At 37.2% G+C, this 18,408-nt stretch overlaps 1 protein-coding gene across 7 annotated transcripts in view; it reads left to right on the top strand.

The window, feature by feature from the left end:
• CNOT4 (CCR4-NOT transcription complex subunit 4) overlaps positions 1 to 18,408 on the top strand; it is a 73,392-nt gene that overhangs the window by 34,365 nt on the left and 20,619 nt on the right. For 2 of the 7 annotated variants that reach the window (XM_035551710.2, XM_035551722.2), the window contains exons 3-8: positions 5,773 to 5,970; positions 8,635 to 8,721; positions 9,245 to 9,346; positions 10,504 to 10,629; positions 13,354 to 13,487; positions 16,507 to 16,662. In XM_035551710.2, the coding sequence (XP_035407603.1) occupies positions 5,773 to 5,970; positions 8,635 to 8,721; positions 9,245 to 9,346; positions 10,504 to 10,629; positions 13,354 to 13,487; positions 16,507 to 16,662 (803 nt within the window). The remainder of the gene's footprint in view (positions 1 to 5,772; positions 5,971 to 8,634; positions 8,722 to 9,244; positions 9,347 to 10,503; positions 10,630 to 13,353; positions 13,488 to 16,506; positions 16,663 to 18,408) is intronic. The other 5 variants (XM_035551729.2, XM_035551720.2, XM_035551728.2 and 2 more) reach the window with 3 other exon arrangements.

The following is an 18,408-nucleotide window of genomic DNA, read 5'->3' as shown; positions in this document are numbered from 1 at the left end:
GAGGATTATGTTCTTGATACTTTCTTCATTTGTGGATTGCAAGATGTTCTTAAGTAGAGTTGCTGCTATTTCACTGGACTGTAGAAGGTCTACGTAGAGGAGGCTGAGGAGTAAACTCCTTTTTGTGGCACAAAGATATTGTGGTACCAAGACCCCACTGAGATCCTTGGAATAAACCATTTTGAGCTACCCAACTGCTGGCAGCATCGAAGAAGTCTGAAGAAACCACCTTTTGAAGTGTGGTGTGTCGTCTGAACCAGGTATGTGATTTTGAGTGTAGTGTGTTTAAAATATTTCCTGTCTGTGTGTAGTAAGGTTTCTGGGGAAAAGATCTAAGTAGCATTCTAATTCATGTCAACGATGGTGTGCATCAGCTGTGATCACTTAATATGCTGAAGTGCAGAAAATAGCAAAGGAGTAAAATTCTTGCAAATATGTTTATTGTAGGAAAGTTTATAGTAGGTACTATGCTCTCAACAGGCACATCTTGTTTATAATGTTTATAAAAATATACTAGTGCAGGATTCTTACTGCAAAATGGAATGTGAATATACGTATATGAAAGCAAGGCCTCATATTAAAGCATATGCGTATGTCATGCGCAATTACTTAATAGAAAACTGCTCTTGGTGCCAAGGTTGGTGAGTGCAATTAAAGGTCTCCAATGGTTTGGTTGCTTGTCGATGAAGAGGAGCAATGAAGTTTCTTACCTGGGGATTTTGGCTGAAAGATTCGGGGAAGATTTTTGAAACAAGTCCATAATAAAATAGTGGCTATACTCTTGAGTGCTGTCTGTGCTGTACATTTGATTGTGCCTTGTGTATGTACTGCTGTTTTCCTGAGCATCTCTAACTTGCTTCTAACTGAAAAGGTATTATCTTGCATTGTTCTCTGCCAAGGAGGAAGTATTTCTGCGTACTTGAACTGATATATAGCTCAAGATATGCATGTGCAGAATATGTTCACATGACTGCAGTCAGTTGGGTTAGCATGTCCTGAATTTCCTCCTGTTAGTAATGGTAGTAGATACACATTTGCTTTGCATTGTGAAAGTGAGGGGGTAGAGTGACTCGAAGTTGAATGTTGGATGGTAACTAGTATTTGTTAGTCTGAACATATTAAAGGCATTGTAAGCTTTATGTGGCTTTTGAAATACTCACAAATTGGTTTTGCTTATTTCATTAATGACAAAAGGTGGTTCCTTAAACAGAACCGACCTGTTCTCAAGTTACTGATCCCCTTCAGAATTGTAGGTCTAGTCAATTGTAAGATGCTAAGCAAGTGTTCCTGTTCTTTCCAGTCAATTGGTTTCTTAACTGTGAGTGAAATAGTCACTAACTAGTCAAATTAAAATGAAAATATGCTGTTCTCAAAAGAGATTTCTGCAGCCAAAAGCAGGCTTACAGGTCAGCAGACTCACTGGTTTCAGTTGTAAAGCCAGGGATTTTTTTGTGGTGATTTTTTCTTTAAAATATTCAGTGGCCTAGGTACTATTTTTGTATGAATGTCTATTATTTTAGTCACCTATATGGCTTTAATAGAGCATAGCACTCAGACCTTAATGTCAGTTGTTAACATTTTTAAATCTCCCAAATGGGATGCCTTCAAAAAAAACCCAAACACTAACAAAAAATGCATAACTCCTTCACTTAAATCTTAATTGCTCTGCCCTTCACCAAATAGTATAATTTGATATTCTGCTGTTCTTGTAGCATGGCTTTGTCATTCTTCTCCATTTCCTTGACTTAGTAAGCCTTTTTCCTCCTACCACATTGCATTGGAGATAAAGTAGTGAACTTATGACCAAGAAACTAAAATGTTTTAAGCGTGTTCGTGTCTTTCTCCTACTCCTGTCTGTAGGAGCACAGTTGTCAAATGTCAGGTGTTTCCTTCTGTGCTTTTAATGCCATAACTGAATAGTTTAGTGCAACAATTTGTATTTAGAAATTGCTAATTTTTATTGTAATAAGTATACTGTATGCTATGCATAAACCTTATTGACTTTCTCTGTATTTCTCATTTCAGAACCTATTTGGTAGCAAGGAAACAACTGGGAAATGTTGGTACATCCATTGTGTGGAAGGAATGTGACCCCATCTGGGAATGACAAAAGCAAAGTGCTTGATAAATCCCAGCTCAGCTCTCAACAATTGGGAAAATGTGGGGAAAAAGTCTGAAAGAAAACAAAACTTAAATTACAAGACAAGCTTAGTCAGGAAGACTAAGAATTCATCAAGGGCCATCTCTGATAAAAGACATGAGACTACAGAAGAGACATTTGAACTTTTCCTTGTAGGACTACCAGCAACTCACAGTTAGTGTAAACAAAGCCCAGTCACTTGCCGTGTTGGCAGTCTTGTTCAGGTGGCTTCCATGGGTTTTGCTGAAGAGGATTTGTATAACTGAAGTGGAGGGCGTCAGCTAAATTTAGACAGCAAATCTGTGATGTTGACATATCTTAGTGTCTTGTATCTGAAGATATATAAATGCTGATAACGTTTGATGTAGCTACTTTGCTTGGATCTCAAATCCTCTACCAGCTAAGGAATCAGTCACAGTAAAGTATCACCTTATGCCTCTTGGCCATTGGGAACAGCTAACCCCCTGTTCTACACCATGCAAAACAGAATTAGATTCATGCTTGGCCAAGGTGTGTTTTTTAAAGAAAAGTCATGCCTAATGGCATGGCCACTTCTGCTGTTGCAAGATCTGTGATCTTCTCCTTGTTTTGTAGAGTTGGACAGAGTAAACAGCAAGTGAAATGATACTTCGAGGTACATGGATAGTCAATCCACCTTGCTTGGCTTTCACAGTCATTTTCCGCTATCCTTTGACGCTTATGTTCTGTCCATAGTTGAACTGTCACCTGAGTACATGAACTTGTGGGAAGCAGCCTCTCTGAGGATGGAGTCCATTTATTGACCTATTCTATTTGTAGAATGGCTTCGTCCTTATTTGAAACAGGATTTTTCCTGTCCTTATTTTGAATGGGATTTTTAAGACTCAAATTTTCTTAGCACCAACAGCATTTGAGAAGATCATTCTATGTATATTTGCTTCCCTCCTTAAATGTACAATATCACTTATCTCTCATCATGCTACACGTTATGTATAGGTAGGAGTGTCTTTTATCACATCTTAGAACTGGGTTCTGATTCAGTCTTGGGACTCAGAGGTGCATAGATTCATTTACAGGTCCTGAAAGTCATGATGCCCAACTACCCATATTCCTTAGAAGCATTAAATATGTCATGGAAGTGATAAGCATACATATGAAACACTTTCTGTATAATACAGCACTACAGTATCTAGTGAGAACTTTTGATTATTCTGTCGCTAAAACAAGTAGCGTTATCCATGGTAGCAAATAAAAAAATTAAAATCCTCAATCAGGTGGTCTTGCACTACCTGCTGAGAAGATGTTTTTGTTCCCTGATTCTTGAAGTTACTGCTGTTTAGTGCCTCCTGGTAGTTCTCATGCTCTTCTGTACAAATAGGAAGCAGTGTTTTTACTATGGACAAGTAAATATTCTGCTCAGGCTTATGCTCGAGTTATCCAGCATGATTGCAGACTTCTGTTCAGGACTTCTAGTAGCAAATTGCTGTACAGAGGAGGAACATGCTTCTCATTTGATAATATACTTTTAATGTAGTTGTTCTTGGCAAGAAAGAAGCTGATCAACTTTGGCACTGCTTGCTGTAGTTTTCTCGGGTCTTCAGGGGGCCTTACTGAACCTCCTGAAGACCATGAATTTTTCATTTCTTTCATAGTATCAGAGAGCAACACACTTGAATGCCTTGCCTTGCATAGGATGAAATCTGGAGAAGAAATTCAATCTGTGAAAGGCTGGTTTGTAGGGATCATACCACATCGCTTGGTGTAGGGCAAGCTATTTTATTTTTGGAGCTATATATACCTTGTACTGGTGCATTTATTTTCTTCCCATTCTTACCTGAGCTCAACTTGACCATCATAACTGAATTAGCTCTCTTTGTCAAGCAATGTGGAATTAACCCTGTCTCTGAATACCTTCTTGTATACATGTGTTGAAGCTCAAGATAATCATCAGCTATAGCTCATCTCAAATGACCTTACTAACGTGGATCCTTGTTCTTCACATTATTGTTAAATGTTCATTAAGTGAAATCTGTATGAAGTATTGAGTATTACTTGTGCATGACATAACTTTCTGAGGAACAGTATAGTCTTAACTTGTTCTGAAAGGGTAATGTGAGTCCTTAAGTGTGTTTTCATGCCAAGGTCTTCAGTGTGTACCTTTGGCTAATAGTAGGTATCTTACAAGTTTAAATTGCTTTGTGATACTAAAAGCAGGTTCCAAGGAACTTAGTGCTTAACCTTGATACTGTCTGCTGAAGTTGACCACTGTATTTTCAGATGTCTCAAGTATAGCGTAATGATGCTGGACTAAACTGCTTAAACCGTAAAATGGATCTTGTTTTGTTTGGAGATGTACTCAGACCATCAGGTCTAAGAACTACTCAGTGGCTCTTTCAGTAGCATCACACAAGTATGGGGAATACATGCTTTTAAACTAACCCTTATTTTTATCTGCTGTAGGTTTTCTCAGGTTGCTTAGTATGACGTTTAATTTGTTATTCTACTGTTAACAGAGGACAGTCAGGAAATTTAAGTACATTTTTGTTGGACATTGAAACCTTTTGTTATGGTAGTACAGGCAGTGAACTTGGTTCAACATATTGGTGAGCTTAAGTTCTTTACCTCAAATCTTTACTTTAGTGCATATATCCTGTATTCTTGTTTTTAATTCATCTTCAATGCTTAGGAAAAATGTGTTTTTTTATATACCTTTTTCTGTGCTTAGCATTGCTGTGTACGTGAAATATGAAATTTAACTTTTCAGTCTAAAAAACATGAGATGGATAAGGAATATGGAAGTGCTTTGAGAAGCAATGTGGGACAGAAAACATTTCACTGTAGCCTGCAAGATGGGGCTAAAATAGTGCCTTTATACCAATAGGCACGTAACCTGCACAAATAAAGCAGTCTTTCTGTGCAACGGAGATTTATCTTTCTGTTAGTTACTTTTGAGATCAAAATCTAGCGTTGTCTGTTTGAGGAGTTATCTGTAGATGTGTCTGTAGAGTTATATGTAGATAATTTAGAGGTTAAAATGCACCTTTGTGCAGGGAAGACAACCTCAAGTTTCAAACTGACACACAAGCATGGCAAGAACACTATTAAATCAGTATGCAGTTAGCTGTGCTGAAACCTCTCTTTGCTAGGAGAAGTTAACCATGTAAAGACTGAGGCATGTAATGGTGTTACTGTAAACCTCATTCACTGAAAGCACAATTTTGTTTAGATTTCTAATCTCCTAGTATTCATGTTTGTTAATACATTTAAGTATTCAAATCAGTATCAGACATAATGCAAATATGCAGGGCACTCTCTCACCCTACTTACTATGCCATGTTAGCGAAATCTTAACAGGATGCGTTGGCTGTCGTGTTGCAGTTGCTTCTGGTGTTACTAGACTGAATAGGCAGCTCAGTTAGAATGCAGTTCTTGCTTATGTCAGTATTATACCCATAAATTGGAGAATTCTGTGAAAATTTGCAAGATGTTCCCTACTCTCTAAAGGTCTCAGTGTGCTACTTTTACGTTATGGCTGGCCATAACAATTAGAACGGTGTAACAGGAGAAATATATTCATATGTTAAAATGTCTGGATTAATGATTTTCAAATGTTTGTTATATGTGTTGTTCTTAATTATATTTGTTATATCTAGCCATACCCAGAAGATCCAGCAGTGTACAAACCACTCTCCCAGGAAGAGCTGCAAAGGATAAAAAACGAAAAGAAACAGAAACAAAATGAGAGGAAACAAAAGATATCAGAGAATCGCAAACATTTGGCCAGTGTACGGGTTGTACAAAAGAACCTTGTCTTCGTGGTAGGGTTATCTCAACGCCTAGCAGATCCAGAGGTGAGCACTTCACACTTGTAGATCTTGCTTTTAACTTACTGTCAGGAAACCACTGGAACATCTTTGTGCCTACCCTTGTCTGTCTGTAGTGGGTACTAAATAAAACAGCTTTCAAAATTCCCATGATACTGATGCCTTTTTCTTAAGGCAACTACTGAGCTTCCTACTCCAAAATAATTGTCTTTGTTTTTGAGAGTATGGATGCTTTATTTTTAAGGAAATTGTTCTTTTTATTCATTAAAAAGCTTGATGTTGAGCTTAAAACGAGTTTAACACTTTTAGTTACTCACTTTCCTGTGCTAGATCTGCTGGCACTATGTAGCTGTGTCATGCACTGCTTATTCTAAACTATGCAGCTGTGCTATGCACTGCCTATTCTAAAATTGGAGCCAGTTCAGATTATAAAGAACAAATATATGTGTAGCACAGATCTGTAAGGACAGAAGAAAAAAGTCAACAGCTGAAGTATACCTAGGAAGGAGCACAAGAGTAATGTCACTTGAAGAAAAAATTAGTAAGAGAAGGACCCAGGAAAGGCTTACTACTCTGTATCATCAAAAAGAAGTTTTTCATTTGGGGAAAACTGTTTTTAACTGGCTTAAAAAACAGCATTTTTAATAATGCTTTCTTCACTTCCATCATCAGTCAGCTGCAGATGGCTAATGGAATTAGTGCTAATGAGTAAGAGTACCTTGAATTAGAATGTGGAAGGAATGTACTACAAGATAAATAGATGTCTTCAAAAGTGCTGTGCCAAGTTAAATTCGCCTGATTGGACTAAACTGTCTGGAGAAACCTCAGATATAAGTGACTGTTTCTGAGGACTTGCTGAGAATGGGCCACGTTTTGGTAGGCTGGAAAAGAACAAATGTAAAACACTGTTTTTAGTGAAAAGAAATAGGATAGGAAGCAAAGAGAAAAATCAGTTAAACTGATACAACCTAAAACACTACAGTTTTGACAAGAATATAGCAGCAAGTTAAATGCAATAGCACAAAGCCAGGCCAATGTTGACAGTTGCTTGCAATTTTTTACTAAAAAATGCATTAAGTTTCTTTGACTAGAGAGTGGATTTCTAAGAGGAAATAATATACACAACTCTTTTTTTAACCTCAGGTAGTTCCACATTGTCTTTTTTGCATAATAGGTGGGAGGGTTGTATTAGATTATGTGGTGGTCAGTATTTTCACTGATATGTCAAAGGATAACGGGTACTTACTGAACACTGTATGTAATACCCAGATAGCTTGATTTCAGAGAAACCTAGCCTGAAAGAGAGAGATGGGATAGATCAAAAAAAAAAAAAAAAGGCTTCAGTATTTTCAACTTGTTTTCCACTTAAGCAGGCAAAAAAACCTCATGTACAAATAAACATGATTTGGAAGGGGAGACTGGCTGCTATTTAATGTTTCTGAAAATAGGTCTGTGGATTGTAATGGAATGTACAGGTGGATCCACTTCTGTTGACACACTCTTTTGAAAATTGTGACAGGTTATCAGGTGTGCGATCTGTAAAACACTTGAAGAAATCCTTCTCCTTAGGACTGCCAGTCTCCTCTGGAATGGTGCCCAAAGGTGGCATTGAGCCTTTCAGGAGCAGTGTAAATCAGCTGAAGAACAGTCAGATGAGACCAGTGAGAGTTTCTAGTTGAAAGTACAGTGTGCCCTGTACTTCTACAGGACTTTTGCAACATGATTAATACTGCCTGATCTTGAAGATGTTGATGCTCCCTGAAGAAGGGAGCAAAGGCGGTTAGGTGAAGTTCTTGGATCAGTACAGTTTAGCTGTATTATAGTATAAATCTGAAGATGTAGTTGGGGAAACAAATTGTCCTTTCTTCCTCTCAGCTTACATAGGCTCAGTCTGAGTAGTCACTTCTTCCCATCACAGGGAAAGAAAAAGAAAGGCTTTTGGTAGCAGCCTCTCAGATATTGCCAATTCCATTGGCACACAGGTAACTATTATTCAACAAAGTTACTTAGTATGCTGAAGATGTTTCTGCTTTGCATAGGATCCCCAAATAGTTATTACTTTACTGATGCAGTGAAAGGCAGGACAGGATTTTTTTTTCCTTCTGGTGTGTGATATTCAGTCACATTTCAGTGTAGTGTTGTTTCTGCAACACTTTTTCTTGCCCCCTGTGAAGTGTCATATTTCTTCCTATACTTAGCCTTAAGTTTTTTGAAAGATTAGACTCAGGTTAATTAATTTACTCTCCTTCTCTTGGTGTGGAGCAAGTGAGTCAGGATTCAGCTGTTTTTATTCTGGCAGTTAATATATCTGAATGCAAGTTTAAGGTGGTTATTTTAAAATTGGAATTCATGTGATTCTGGATTTTTCCTCAAATTATAAAATAGGTGCATGCAGGAATGTTTCATGTTGAATTGGATATATATTGCCAGAACAGAGTTTAGGTAGTTCAAATAACAAAAATAAAACACAACATAGCATATCCTTCATTTAAGTTCTTTACTGCAGTGGCAATGCACTTTGTATTATAAGTAACTGTGTTTCTCACTGGAAAAGAAATCTACATCCGTTTGTCTTCCCATTTGTAGAAAAGATGTGGGTTTCATTAAGTAAGCAGAGAAAGTACAGTCCCATATGAAGTGCAGTTAACTTTCCAATATACCTCTTTAACTTTCTTCCTTTTCTTTCTGTAGGTTTTGAAACGACCAGAATATTTTGGGAAGTTTGGTAAAATACATAAAGTTGTCATTAATAACAGCACATCATATGCAGGCTCACAGGTAAGACTGTAGCGGCTCTTGTGACTTCTATTCCTACAGAGAAAATACGTGTTTGTCCTGTGAATCCAGGGAACTATTTTTTGTTTAAGCAGTAGATTAAAGTAGTAAAATAAAGTAGTAAAAAGAAAATACATATTATTGCAAAAGCAAAATTACTGTACTAGCTGAGGCATTGTCCAAACAGTTTCGAAGTTCAATTGGAAGATGCAGAGTAAGTAGAAAGATTGAAAATCAGGAGACAGGATGAGAATCTTCAAAGCAGCAGAAACATGGCATTTTTTCACTATTTTGCATTTCATGGACAAAACACCATTAAGTATTTTCTGAACCTTAAGGGATATTTTGATGCATTTCTTTTCCTTCATTTCCTTCATACATCAAATCTAAATTCTCATGAACTGTTTTAGTCTACTTTCAGAAATGTCTGGCCTTGAATGTATCAATTTCTGAAGTGAGCTAGTATAAAAGCAACTTAATGCTCATGTCTGTCTGGAAAAAAAAAATTGGCATGTTTTCTTTCTAGGGTCCAAGTGCCAGCGCATATGTAACCTACATCCGGTCAGAAGATGCTCTCAGAGCCATACAGTGCGTCAATAATGTGGTGGTAGACGGCAGAACACTCAAGGTGGTAATGCTTTTACATTTTCTTATATATGTGCTAGGATAGTATAACACATTTTTTTGGATCTACTTTCCTACCATTAATTACAGCATGGAAGTTCAGTGAGCTTCTAGCATGCGATGCTTGAGGGTTGGCAGGTAGATTCAGAGCAGAAGTTTGAGACTGATGTACCCCTTCCCCTTTCTCACTGTGGCTTTTTTTTGTAAAACTTAAAAAGATTTTGTGAAAACCTGATTATTTTCTTCTACAGAACACTTCTGTAGTCCAAACGCATGAAGTAAGATTAGAGAGGAGTGTACCTCTGCAGAGTCTTTTTTCATCCTCAAAATTTCTATCAAGTTAATGTCCTGTTTACAAAACATTCTTGTAGTAGTAAGCCTGCCTTTATCTCAAGCATTCTGTTCCCATTCAAAAGGGGGTGAGGTGTGTTGGGAGGGAAGAATATCCCAAAAGTCAAGCCTAGGTTTACTGTGTAACAGCCTAAAGCTTGCTGTCATGAAATCTACACTTGTCTGTCTTCACTTGCTTTTTATTTTTTTTGTTTGTTTTTAAATTTGCATTGATTAGACTTGTTTATTTTTCTCCTACCAGACTTGTACTTCGCTTGTTCTATAATGTATGTAAAATCAATGGGATGTGATGGTCTGTGCTCAGCCATCTTAAAATTCATGCGATGATGTCATATGATTTTAAGTATTTTTTTAAAAAAGCCTCTCAAAAGCTCTGTGGGAAATATAATTTTTTTCTTCTTGGTGTCTATATAAACACTTATATGGGCAACAGAAAATTGGTTAATATTCATTTCCTGACCCTGTTAAAGAATATTAACCAGTTGAATGTAATACAATCTTATAACTACTTTTATTCGTTATTTGCATTCATAATCATAAGGAGCCAAATATTTACTGAGGCTCTTATTTTGGTGTTTGCTTAGATGATGTGAAAATAGAAATACGTTGTAATTATCTAATGCTTAAGCATATGGATTTCTTACGGATGAACTTTTTAGTCCATCTGCGTCAAAAATGCATTATGATAGAACTCCAAATCTTGATGCTATATTTCTTTGTAAATATAGCATTTTTTTCTCCTTCTGTTGTAAATGGCATCCTTACCTTTTGGTGCTTAATTTAGCTAATGAATCGTTTCTTTTTCTTCAGGCATCATTAGGTACAACAAAATACTGCAGTTATTTCCTAAAAAATATGCAGTGTCCAAAACCAGACTGTATGTATCTACATGAGCTGGGAGATGAAGCAGCCAGTTTCACAAAAGAAGAAATGCAGGTAAATAATAATTAGGAAACACGTGAAATAAGGCATATATGTATTTTCTTGTGTATAATTTAGTCCTTTATTTATATAACGTAGTCTTCTGCAGAATGTTATTGCACAATTGATTTTTGAGTTACAGAAGGTACTTAGGTACTTCATTAGCTAGAGCTTCACCAGTTAGATATTGAAATTGTGTGGTTAGCTAAATTTTTAGTTGTGCATTGCCTTGAAAGGGTAGAAGTCCTCTAAACATTGCTGAGACAAAAACACAAACTCTTAATCAAGAATTCAAATAAACTTGAGTTAGCTACTTGCCTTTTCTTCATACCAGTGTGAAGTGACGTTATTTTAGATCTCTGTAAAAGAGGTTGTTGCAGATATAGGCTTTCTGGTAGGTTTTGTGTATGTGGTCAGTTATGGCTTAACTATTGTATTGTGACTCGACCATGCTATCTGAATTCTGATACATCTTTTAGCTTGTGAAGGGTATAGAAAACATTTGAAAATATAATACTGAAGGTAACTATAGTAGCCCATAAATACCGATACAGTTTTTATGGCAATCTTAACAGCAAAATAATTATCTGGAGTAGGGAAGCAAGTAAATGCTTTAGTTCCTCAATAGCGGTACATTCTGAAGTCTTTAGAATTTGTCCCTCTACATGAGGTATGATAAAGCTTTTAAACTCAACCTTAAGTATGCCAGCCATGCATCTGTGTTAGTTTTTGCATGTGGTCTCACCATGAAGGAGGTGGTCCACACCATCAGTGCTAGCACAAATGTTGTACAAGTAGATTTTATTTCATGTACTGGTCTCATTTGAGGTAGGAAAAGAAGAATGTCTGTATCTAAGCATTTTTTTCACAAAATAGCAGTTACTTCTGAGAATTTCAACTATTTCTTTCTGAAATTAAAGAAAATATCCTGCTGGTTTAGATGAGTAGCCCCTGCAGTTTCTATCTTGTCTCAGATGATGAGAGTAAGTAAAATTCAAGGAGACCTTGCAAACCAGGCTACTTCTGATTGTTTCCCTGTATTTCTACCACCACTTATGTTAATAGACAGGAGCATACCCTCAGAAATGTATAGGCTTTTTAGTTTCTTAGTTGTCAGTCATTAATTTAGTTAAATGATTTTGAACCTACTGATACCATCAAGTCCACAAACTTTTGTGGCAGCAAGTCCTAGAATTTCACCGTTTTCTAAAGCACTTTCTTTTTCCTGTGTTAAACTGATTACTAGTTAGTTTTGTCAAGTGTCCCCTAGCTGTAGCATTGCAGTACTTGCTAAAAGCAAACCCCTTATTTATATTAGTCATTACTTCTGCGATATTGTAGAACTTGATTTTACCTTTCTCAGCCTTCTACCCAAATTGCAGATTTTCTGCAATTTGTTTAAACTTCTTTTGTAAAGCAGTTTCTCCCTTTCTGTGGTAACTTCTGTTGTCCTTCTCTGGTACCTCCTGTGCCCTCTTTAGGATGCAGAGACCAGACACGTCATATTCATGATGCAGGGGCAGCAAAGCTTAATATAGTAGTCATCAATGATAATCCCTTTAAGTGCCCTTCCTAATGATGCCCAGCACGTTTTTGGGTTTGGTTGTCAGTGCATAACGAGCTAGGGGTTTCAGAGATGTGTTGGCAGTGACTTGAGTATCTCTTCCCTCAGTTCTAACAGCCAGCTCAGAGGTCAATAGGGTGTTAGGATAGGTTAACTTTATATAGTATAGGTGTTAAAAGGTTAACTTTCCCTAGGTGTGTTACCTGACCTGTTTCTGTGGTGAAGCTTCTTTGCTATCTTTTTGCATGTTTGCTGGGGGCTGTGGGTTTCTTTTGGAGTTCATCATTATCAGCACGGTAGTTTACTGCCCAAAAGAGATTGGTATCATCAGCAAAGAATTTGCTGTTCCCTTCTTTCTCATGCTGCCTGATGACATTCCATAAAACTGATGCCAGTCATCAGTCCTCATTGCTTGCTTCTGCATCCAGTTAGCAGTTTTACCTTTTGTCTTCCTATCTTTGAACCGTATAAGAACCTTTTCTTTATCCCAGGGCACCTTTGTAAATAACCTTTTGGTGTGAAATCTTAGCAAAGGATTATTTGAAAATCTCATGGTTTCTCTGTATTGGTGCTTATTGACACCATCATGAAACTCCGTACCACTGAAGTAGGATTACTCTTTATAGATGATGATCAGACTCATTGTCAACAGACTGTTTATCCATGTACTTCTGTCTTTTTTCATTACTTTTTTAAGATGGAATTTGTCATCTTATGAGGAATGGAGGTTGAACTCAGCAGTCTGTTGTTCACAGGATCTCTTCTACACCCCCTTTTTGTAGAAGTCAGTTACAGTGGCAGTCTGTCAGTCCTCTGATGTGGCTGCCAGTTAAGTGATAGGCTTACATACCTTGGTCAACAATTTGGTTTTGCACGGGATCCTGGCTACTTAGGTGAATCTTCCTTTCTTGTTCCTTGTTACACTACTTACGTTTTTTTCATTTCATATTGCTTTCTTGGCAATCGTTGAAAAGTGCGTTGTGTTTTTAGTAAAGGTGAAGTTGGGAGTTTAGATGAGACAGGTGGGAGATGCTAGTCTTTGCCTCTGCATTAATTTGTTAGGAGCTTGTCAGTAGTTGACCTCTTAAGGTGGTACAGATCAATTACTAACTTGGGATTATTTACAAATGTATAAAATTAGCGTCCATTTATTGTGAGTTTCTCTTTCCTTGTAGGCGGGTAAGCACCAGGAATATGAACAGAAACTACTGCAAGAATTATACAAATTAAACCCCAACTTTCTTCAGTTATCTACGGGTACAGTTGACAAGAACAAGAACAAAGTGACAGCACTGCAGAGGTACGATGTGTAAGTACTGATGCTGGACTACCTGGCAATGCTTTCTTTTCAATTATTCCACAGAAAACGTGCTTGTTCCTATTACTTCCCTTATGTTGCCTGCTCTTTTTGGTGTGTGTTATGGGAAAAACTCGAATATTGTTTATTCCTGTGAAGTTAGAGGTATTCACACTGCTTTGCTCTAATACTGAGTCTTACATGGTTTAAAAAAAAGATTCTGCTTTGTGCATTTGGATCACTTTTATTCTTAAAGAAGAACTTTGATTTCATATTTGCACAAGTACATATGGTAATGATTAAAGAACAGACATTAACTTTTTGGGATGGAGATGAATGCAGTCTGCTCACAACTGAGTATGAGACACCTTATTGCCTTGATGCATGTTTCTTATTGTGCCTTCGTATCATGACTTGGAGTGCAGTTCTTGTATTTGGTGTAAAGACCTTGGAAACCGAAACTGAAATGATCGCTTTCTTTGACTACGAATTCATGAGATGTGAATAAAAGACTTCTTGCCTTCATCTAGTAAACTTAAATCGTTTATTTTCACTGTTTTAATTGTGGATAGCACTATTGTTATAATATTTCGTTGAAGTAGTTTATTTTCAGTAAGTTATGAAAATACTTTTCTGTCCATATGAGTACAATCATACAAACATGAATGAAAGCCTAAGATTATCAGTCCTCATGTAAGTTACCTGCTCAGATCTTATATTTAAGAGACATAAAAACTGTTAGTAAGTTCCTTTATTTTTTCTGTAGTAATCTCATTAGTAATTGTGAATTGGAGCTTGGCCGGTCTGTGGTGCTAACGTTTTAGCACTTGTGGAAAAAATGGCATGTTCCTCTAAAGGCAACTAGTAGTCAGCCTGGAGCTGATTTCTCTCATCACCTCAGCATCATCATTACAATACAATCTGTTCTTTGCTGACGACTGGGCACCATCTTGTGGGTTGTAGCGTGCATTTCTTCTTACCACTAGGATTTTGAAATGTTTCTACGAGTCCCATCTCATCAGTGCAAAACATAGCTTGTGAGCTGGTGAATGTTTCATTCTCCTTCACAACTTCCTACCCAGTTAGGTTCTCGTTTTTCCTGATTCATTGATGTGATATTAGGTCTGGCAGTTTGTCAGAGGCTCTGACAACTCTGTGGTCATTCTCTTGTTTGTGGTGCAAGATCTGTTTCACTTTGGAACAGGGCAGTAGCTGGGTTCTAAATAGTAGATGTTTAATTACAAATATCCAGTAGTAGGGAAAAGAGTTTCTTCAATGCTGCATAAATGCTTTCTGACAATTGTGGTCTAACTTGAAAGGTCCTACTGGCAGAACTTCTTTCTTGCTGCTGAAGGCAAATGTTAAAATCCCTCAGTGCAACTTTGTGTACATGGGTGTTCGTCTTTTGCTGTGTCACTTAATAGTAAGGACAACTGCGTTTTCTTAAAACTACTGGAGTTCATGTTTAAAACAGATCAACCTCTTTTTTTCTACTGTCTCCTTTCCTGAAGAACCAAAATGAAGGTTCTACTATGCTAGAAGTAGAAACACTTGTTAGGGACCTGCTGGTCTTCTTGAGGACAGGCCTTTAGGTGCATACAGCTTTGAACTTCTAAGTAAAAAATAAAGAAAACCTGTATTGTTGCTTTACCTTTCATTTTGGTTATAAAACGTATTTTAACTGACATTTCAAAATTAATTTTAGTATAGAAATGACTTTATGTTGCAGTGGACATAAGTATATTTTAAATCTGTTAATAGATTTAAAGTCTTGTTAGTTGGCTCCCTCTTGCAAGGGGGAGAATCACAGATGGTAACAGGATATGTCTTCATTGCTCAATATCTGATTAACTCATCTCTAGTTCAAATATGTACAAAGCAAGGATGAGATCTGTAAATCAGTCAGTTTTCATCTGTCTGCCTGTAGTGTAGGTATGTGAGAATATCAAATCTTACAGTACTAACTGATATTTGAGGGTAGCTAGTAATATCAATTTTATCTGGAGTATAAAACAGCTATGGGAACTTCCACATTTTGTAAGAACATTTAAGAATTTAATTAAGAATTTAATTAATTTAATTAAGAATTTAAGTAAGAACATTAATGAAAGGGGCATCAAGAGTAACATATGTTAAAATTTTTTTTTGAAAGCTCAGTCCTTACGAATACAGCACTTGGACAATAGCACCCAAACACTAAAAGTAGCATCCTAACTGAAGCAAATGAAAGGCTGAAGGTAATAGAAAAGAACTAGAGAAAGTGAAGACAAATCTTTGTATCAAGTTTTTAGCTTACAGTGTTAGTGGATGGTAATGTTATTTGAATGTATTTGGTTACAGATATTTCAGCCCACTTCAGTTTAGATAAAACATAACTATTTTCAGTGATAACTTTAGCTTTGAGTCTTCTTTTGAACTTCTTTCCAGATTGAATGTTCTCTCTGAAATGAAATGTAATTTTTAAAAAGGGACGTAATTACGGCTTAAAACTGGAAATGAAATGAGCAGTAACTTGAATGAACAATGCATTCATCTGACTGGTCTCATGGTCTGTTAATAACGCTGTGGACTCTTATGTGGGAATAAAACACAGCCTCATCTTGGCCAGGCTTGTTAGATCCTGGAATATAGAAGATTTTTTTTAAGTGTAAATCATTAGCTAAACTACCTTTAAAAATACCTAGGGGATAAAGCCAGTAATTCTAAATGAGGTGTATGTAGGCCTAGATACTTGAAGCTGTCAATGAATTTTTACCCCCTCCCCGAGTGGACATGTTTGGACTTCAGCATTGGCAGTGGAGCTCTATCTATTCAGTGAAGAAAATGGAGAGCTCTGCCCAGTTTTTCTCCTCTCCCTACCTCCCAATTCTTTTTTCTGAAATCACCATTTAAAATCTGAGAAATACTATCCAGATAAATCTATTCTTATGGATTGTCTGGCACAAGGATTCATTTTCTCAGTGCCTACAATTTTTAAAACACTTTCTTCATAACTTGAACTCTTCTTTTTTTTACTCTTGCCTTTTTCCAGACTGAACAGTAATAACAAAGATGCCTGGCCATCATTACAGAGTTCAAGTAAATCAGCCAACAGCTTAACAATGGAACACAGGAAAACGCCTCCTATATTAGAAAATGGCACAGACCCAGAACACATGACTCCAGATGGTGCAGACTCAGATTTCGGGTAATTGTGCTGTCTTTTATACTTCAGATAGTGAGAGAGAAAGTACGCTGACTGGTGTGGAGGGAATGATTCTCCAGTCTCTGGTTGGAGAGCTGGATTGAAGTCCTGATCAGGTCACAGAAAGCCAAGCTTAGCCTAGCCCATGTCAAAAAGACTGGTTGGCAGGCTGCAGGAGAACTCTAACTTTAAAAGTAGTGATGGTACAGGTAGGGGCCGAGGGGAACTACATAATCAGGCATCAGCAGCTTGTATTAGCTGCTTGCAGAGGGCCATGGTCACAGCCAATGCCAAGCTGTTTGTTTCTGTACAAAAGCTTCCACACAAGTAACATGCCAGTGGCTATATATCAGGAGAGATCACTTGGAAGAGCTTCAAGAGAAGGAACCTGAACGTTAGGGCTGTATATCTGTCATCTGTTTGCTGTGGTGTGTTCCAAAAACACAACTGCAGAGGTAAGGGTTCCCTGATTATCGCTCAGCAATAGGAACAACACACAGCAGGTTCAACTGAGCCTTCTTTGTGCAGAGGATGTAATTCATCTACTTGCAATAACTTCATCATTGTTAACCAATATTTTTTGCTTCTTTTGATGCCTCCCTTGAACAGAACTAGTGTTTTCTGCATGAGCATTACCTGTACTTACAGCAGTCTGCAGTCACGCTGTTACTGTTTTTATTAGACCACCTTGCATCATGCTGGTTTGGGCCTATTCAGAGGTCAGATGAGAAAATAACAAGGTGAACATTAATATTTCAAGAGGTGGTGTTGCTGATTAGAGAGCTGATCTTCATTTTAAATGAATATTGAGCTGGTGCATTAACACTGAGTGCTGCTGAAAATGGTACCTTATTTTAGTAGCAGTTTGTCTGAGGTATGGACAGAGATCCTATGGTTGCAGTGACATGCAGCTTCCTTCTCATCTTTTTGAAAAGAATGTGCTATATATAGGTAAATGTTGTGACTAATGGCTAATGAATCTTCTTCATTCTTGAAGACTGAAAGCATATCTTAGAATTACAGGCTGCTTAAGCAGGTTCAAGTATAATACGCATTGTCTTTCGGTGTTCAGGCCATCATTAGAAGTTGTCTGTTGCATAGCTTTAGGCTGCAGTGTTGTGACTTTCTGTCAAAGGCTCTGAGAGAGAATTTACTTGAAACATCAGCTCTACAATCAGGATGATTTAATGAAGCGTCTACAGCACATTCTTATGCTGTAGGTATTCAGAAATTACTGACATGAGGAAGTTTCTTCCAAGTGGAAGAACTTTCTTCGTGCTGTTCAACCACTTATAAATCTTCACTGGACTAATACTTGTTTGCAAAACTAATCTGATTTTTCTTCTGTAGTCGTAAATACTTGACCTTCAGTTACCTTTATGAAATACCAATGTAGTGTTCTTTTGCCCCAGAATTGTTTTTATTAATGGGTAACACTTAAACACTTTCTTCACAATGAAGAAGGATGTATTTTGCTGGGTTTAGATAGTCATCGTGAGAACAAATACCGGAGGAATTGAATTTTGGACCTTGCTACATGGCTCTATGCAGTATCACACTTTGTTTTCAAACAGCCCTTGCTACTGCAACTTGTATCTATGATCTGAAGTCTTCAACCAGTTAAAATATATCTATGTTTATTTTGCCTTAACAGATTGGATCTGTAATTTGAATTGTATCATGTTCGTGTTCTTCGGGTCCTTGTCTGTAGGACCAGTGTTCTGGGCTGTGTAGTCAGATGCTTGTGCA

Source organism: Cygnus atratus, chromosome 1, assembly GCF_013377495.2.
Source record: "Cygnus atratus isolate AKBS03 ecotype Queensland, Australia chromosome 1, CAtr_DNAZoo_HiC_assembly, whole genome shotgun sequence".
NCBI classification, from domain to species: domain Eukaryota; kingdom Metazoa; phylum Chordata; class Aves; order Anseriformes; family Anatidae; genus Cygnus; species Cygnus atratus.
The sequence above is the reverse complement of the archived record's forward strand: the minus strand, read 5'-3'. Positions and strand labels throughout refer to the sequence as shown.